At 49.1% G+C, this 5,113-nt stretch overlaps 1 protein-coding gene across 1 annotated transcript; it reads left to right on the forward strand.

The window, feature by feature from the left end:
* Window positions 1-668: 668 nt before the first annotated feature.
* On the forward strand, window positions 669-2,643 carry LOC123332481. The gene is made up of 3 exons (XM_044938471.2): window positions 669-1,083; window positions 1,518-1,679; window positions 1,997-2,643. The coding sequence occupies exons 1-3, from the start codon at window positions 1,050-1,052 to the stop codon at window positions 2,641-2,643; spliced, it is 843 nt and encodes a 280-aa protein (XP_044794406.2). The 5' UTR covers window positions 669-1,049.
* The last annotated feature ends 2,470 nt before the right edge of the window (window positions 2,644-5,113 follow it).

Consider the following 5,113-nt stretch of genomic DNA (forward strand, 5'->3'; position numbering starts at 1 on the left):
CAGGACAGTCTACCTGAGTAGGGGCCAAAGAGAAAGTAAGTAAAACAGACTGCAAAGGCTTGCCTGGAAAATCCCATGGGTGGAGAGGCCTGGTAGGCTACAGTCCATGGGGTCGCTAGAAGTCGGACATGACTGAGCAACTTCACTTTCAATTTTCGTTTTCCTGCATTGGAGAGGGAAATGGCAATCCACTCCGGTGTTCTTGCCTGGAGAGTCCCAGGGACGGGGGAGCCTGGTGGGCTGCTGTCTATGGGGTAGCACAGAGTCCGGCACGACTGAAGTGACTTAGCAGCATACCAACACCTTGGTGACCCCTGGCATACAGTGACCTATGCTGACAGTTGTACAGACACACAACTATGAAAACAACTAGAGAAAAAGCAGCATGAAACAAACAAGGAAAAAAACCTGCCCTTTTATGGGACCTCCCTGGCAGTCCAGAGGTTAAGACTTTTCCTTCCAGTGCAGGGAGTGCAGGTTCGATCCCTGGTGGGGACCTAACATACCACTTGTGGCTAAACACCCAAATCATAAAAAACCAGTAGTAATATTTTAACAATTTCAAAAAAGATTTTAAAACTTTTCCTCATCAAAAAATCTTAAAAATTTTCTTTAAATTGTCCTCCTCTGATATCAATATTTGGCACAGAATCAAAATGCCCTGAAATTAACAGTTACAGTGTCCCAAGGACCAAGAAAATCAGTGGGATGTAGCAAAGAGTGTTAACCTCATCATGCAAATGCTCTCGGGGTGTGATCCTCCTGAGGACCAATCTGTGACTCCCCAGGGGGCTGTCCGGAAGCAAGACAAGGCCACACCCTCTGCTCACCTGGTCATTCCGTGGTCCACTTCTGAGGCATCCAGACATGTGCTGCAGATGGGAGACATGGACACAATGAAAGGGGCTGCAAGTGGCAGAAGGCCTGGCCAGCAGAAACAAGGTGTCTCCCACAGGGAAAATGGAAGGATTTCCTCAAAGGAAAATCTGTCTGTAAAAGAGAAGGGAGGAGATCGACAGCCCTCAGAAAGACAGAGAGAAAAATGAAGCATGGAGACACAAGAGGGCTCTCAGAGCAAAGCAGGTAAGATACCAGATTCTTTTTTGCAGACATCTGTTTCAAGTGATCTTGGAAAGAATTTGGGAGACATAGAGATTGGGCTGTGGGACAGAGGGAAGGGTGCCAGATGTGACCTTGAACCCTAGGAAAGGAGGGGGAGAAACCCAGGGTGAAGTCCCGATCCCCTGTGATCAGGAGCTCTACCAGCTATGCCATCCTTGAGGTCTGAACTTGAGAGAGGGTTTCCTGGGGCATGCCTGCCAGGCAGCTCAGAAACTACTCTGTCCAGGTGAGATGCTCATGGAGGGAGAGCGGGGATAGAGGAAACCAGAGTTTGGGGGAGGGGATGGCAAGGAGGTGGAGGAGCAGTGGGATTTGGAACCTTCTCTAATCCACTCTCCCCAGATTCCAGAGGTAGGTCAGGGAACACTCACTCCTGTTCTTCTCTCCACCCACAGAGGTCATTAGGCACAAGCGATGCAGAAGCCGGGATGGCTCCCCTGAGAGTCACAAGAGAAATGGCCATGAAGAAGAGAAGGCGAGGGGACGACCACCCCCAGCCCAGTGGAGAACTAAGGAGCATCCAAACTCCTGCAGAGCAGGACTTTACCACAGAGGAAGTAGGTTTCTGGGCTGGGCTTGGTAGAGGTGGGGATGTGGGCAAAGTCCCCGAGGGCAAACTGAACCCCTAGAGGGCAGAGAAAGCCTCTGACCCTGGTGAGATGCCCATGAAGTGGGAACAGGCTGAGAGGAAGGTGCCCAGGACTTGACCTGGGTTGTCAGCAGATGTTGGAAGAGGCCAACAGAGTCAGGTATGGTGCCGTGTGAGGCCTGGGGTGGAGGTGTTGGGACAGGCAAGGGGGCGTGGTGCATTTGATGAGAAATTTCAGGGGCAGCGCACATCACAGGAACCCCTCCTGTTCTGTCTCCCTCCTAGGTTCTGCCCATACTTCTGGGCGTCTCCAGGACAGGGGAGCCCGGTTCCAATCGCCAGTGTGGGCCCGGGGCCACAGACGCTGCCAGTACAACCCGGAGTCCAGGCCCGCCTCGCCCAAGCGCCCTCGCAGAAGCCAGTCACCTGAAGCCGCCGAGCCCCTGGAGGCGCTCACGTCCAAGCTCTCCAACCAGATGGGAGCCCTTGAAGTGGTCCTGGATGAGTTGCGGGCCCCGGGGGGCGCCTTCCTACCGGTGGCCACCGACCACACGGAGCCCACAGCCTCGCAGCGCGCCTGGCTCACCTGGCAGCTGACGCACGCGGGCGCCGCCCTGCACTGGGCGCTGACGGCGCTCGATTCCCTGCTCCCGCGCACCACCGACCTCCGGGCCCGCAGGTCTACCCGCCCTGGGCGCCTGGGCCTTAGGGGCGCACCTCGCCTTTCTCCACCACTTCTCTGGTCTTGCAAGGCTCCGAGGCAGCATCTCAGTACCCTGAGGCCAAGAACTTCCTCCATAAAGGACAGAAACCCACCTTTCTGGGGGACGGTGTTCCTCAGGGACCAGACCTTATCCCCTGCTGCTTCCCAGCTCAGGGAGATGTGTTCCTGTGTCCAGAAGTCATGTGTCCTGCTAGGACGTGCATTCTGAGGACAACGCTTCTTTAATCCTATGGCTCAGATTGCAGACCTTAGTGATGTGATTTGTGCCTTTGCATCCCTCCATATTTTCCTGTTTTACTTGAAAAATGAAATGAGAGACAGGTGGATGAGGGGCATGGCGAGGAGAAAGAAAGATCGACAGATGAGACATAGAGATATAGATTGATTCGTAGGGGTGGATTCCACTGTAAGGAACAATTGTCTTTTTTTTTTTTTCTAGAGATTTGTTTTTTTGAGGTTATGGGTAGAAACCTATCTTGAACAAATCTTTATATTTAATAAGAAATCTGGATTGTATGAAGAACTTTGTAGATTTTTGGTATTGAAATTAAAACTACATTTTTACTTATTATAGAACATTGTGTTCTACATGGACTGCAATAAATTTTTAAATATTGCAATCTTTTGTCAGTGTGACTTTGTGAGTGTGCTCACAAGTGTATGTATAGAATGGATAGGCAAAACATCTACTGAAGAGCACAGGAACGTATATTCAATACTGTGATAAACCACAATGGAACAGAACATGTCAGTATATATATATCAGATCAGATCAGATCAGTTGCTCAGTCGTGTCCGACTCTTTGTGACCCCGTGAATCGCAGCACGTCAGGCCTCCCTGTCCCGTATATATCGGTTACACTTCAATTGAAAACTGATATTTTATTGTAAAAACATTAATGTTCAAACACACAGGATGTACAGCAGAAGCGTGAACTTGGGATCCTGATGTGCCAGTACGAGTCCTCCAGTTGTGACCCAGCGGCCTCTTTGCATGAGGAAGGGAGGTTGTGCCCGTGTGCAGAAGTGTCTGGGAATCTCTGTGCTTGCCCTCCTTTTTGCTCGGAACCTTAAACTGCACTAAAGAAAGGCTTAATTGTAAAAACATCCAATTACTATTTTAAAAATTGAAAAAATCAGAAAATATTGATTGTAATAATATTTCAGTGACAGGATGATGGAGCATTCTTCAATTCCCTCCCTTGTGTTTAATTTCTGAATCACACCTGAAATAAGACATGGTTAGGATTAAATGTGTAAATGTAAGAAATTGGATCCCCTCCAATCCCAGTATTGGCATAGACTCAAGGAGAAAAAAATAGTAAAATGACCTCATCCAGAATGCTCTTAGGATGCTGATATTTGGTAGTAACCATTTATCAACTCTCACCTTCCCCCGGTATATTCCTTTTCTTATGGTATTTTATGCATTTCTGGATATTTTATATATCCAGAATGTTAGTTCCTAGCAGTGTACTCAGCAAGTTATTTATGCAGACATGTTGAGTTTGAACTTGAAGGGCCTTTAAGACTTCTAGTCCAAGAACCTAAACATTCATATGTAGAAAAGGAGGCTCGGAGCTGTTCAATGATTTATCTAAGATAATAGGTGGTAAATAAAGAATATTGAGCTAGACCTTGATGCCAGTAAAGTTCTGGTCACCATACCAAATTGCCTCAAACCCTGGAGCAGGGTTTCTCAACGTCAGCACTAGTTTTTGGGCTAAATTGGCCGGATAATTCCTCGGTTGTATGGGAGCACTGTGCTGTGCATTGTAGAATCTTTAGCAGCATTCCTGGCTTCTATCCTCTAGAAGCCAGTAATTGATGCCCCCACCCCTTAGTTGTGATCAACTAAAAAATATCTCTAGACATTGCCAAGAGTCCCCTAGGGGACAAAGTTGTGCCTCGTTGCTCTTAGCAGGAGCTAACACACTTCCTAGGCTTTTGAGAGAAGGGCCGAGTTTCCTCTGCAGAAGTTTAGAGTTGGATCCTGGCACTCCTCTCAGACAGGTGGAGGATGTGAATAAACATCCATTCCCCCATTCTACCCCTACAGGGCTAGGAGTGTGAATACTGAGAACCTCAACCCATCATATGGTTCTGAGTCAGCCCTTCTTCCACAAGGCTCACAGAAAGGCTAAACTGGCAGACTGGAAATGGGCAGGAGGTGGTGTCTGCACACCCAGGCTTGTCTCAGCCTAGGCTGAGACGGAGGCAGCAGTTCAGACCCCAGAAGGATGACGCAGGCAAAGTGTGGTGTTCCCAAGATTGTGAAGCGCTGGTGAAATCAGCACCACAGACAGCTCCCAGTGCAGACAATTTTTAGGCACTGCTGCTGCTGCTGCTAAGTCGCGTCAGTCGTGTCCGACTCTGTGTGACCCCCATAGACGGCAGCCCACCAGGCTCCCCTGTCCCTGGGATTCTCCAGGCAAGAACACTGGAGTGGGTTGCCATTTCCTTCTCCAGTGCACGAAAGTGAAAAGTGAAAGTGAAGTCTCTCAGTCGTGTCCGACTCTTCGAGACCCATGGACTGCAGTCTACCAGGCTCCTCCATCCATGAGATTTCCCAGGCAACAGTACTGGAGTGGGGTGCCATTACCTTCTCCTTTCAGGCACTAGATTGACCCAAAGAAGGACGTGGTATTTTGGATCTGAATACCCTTTCCTTGCTGATC

Source organism: Bubalus bubalis, chromosome 3, assembly GCF_019923935.1.
Source record: "Bubalus bubalis isolate 160015118507 breed Murrah chromosome 3, NDDB_SH_1, whole genome shotgun sequence".
Classification (NCBI taxonomy): Eukaryota; Metazoa; Chordata; class Mammalia; order Artiodactyla; family Bovidae; genus Bubalus; species Bubalus bubalis.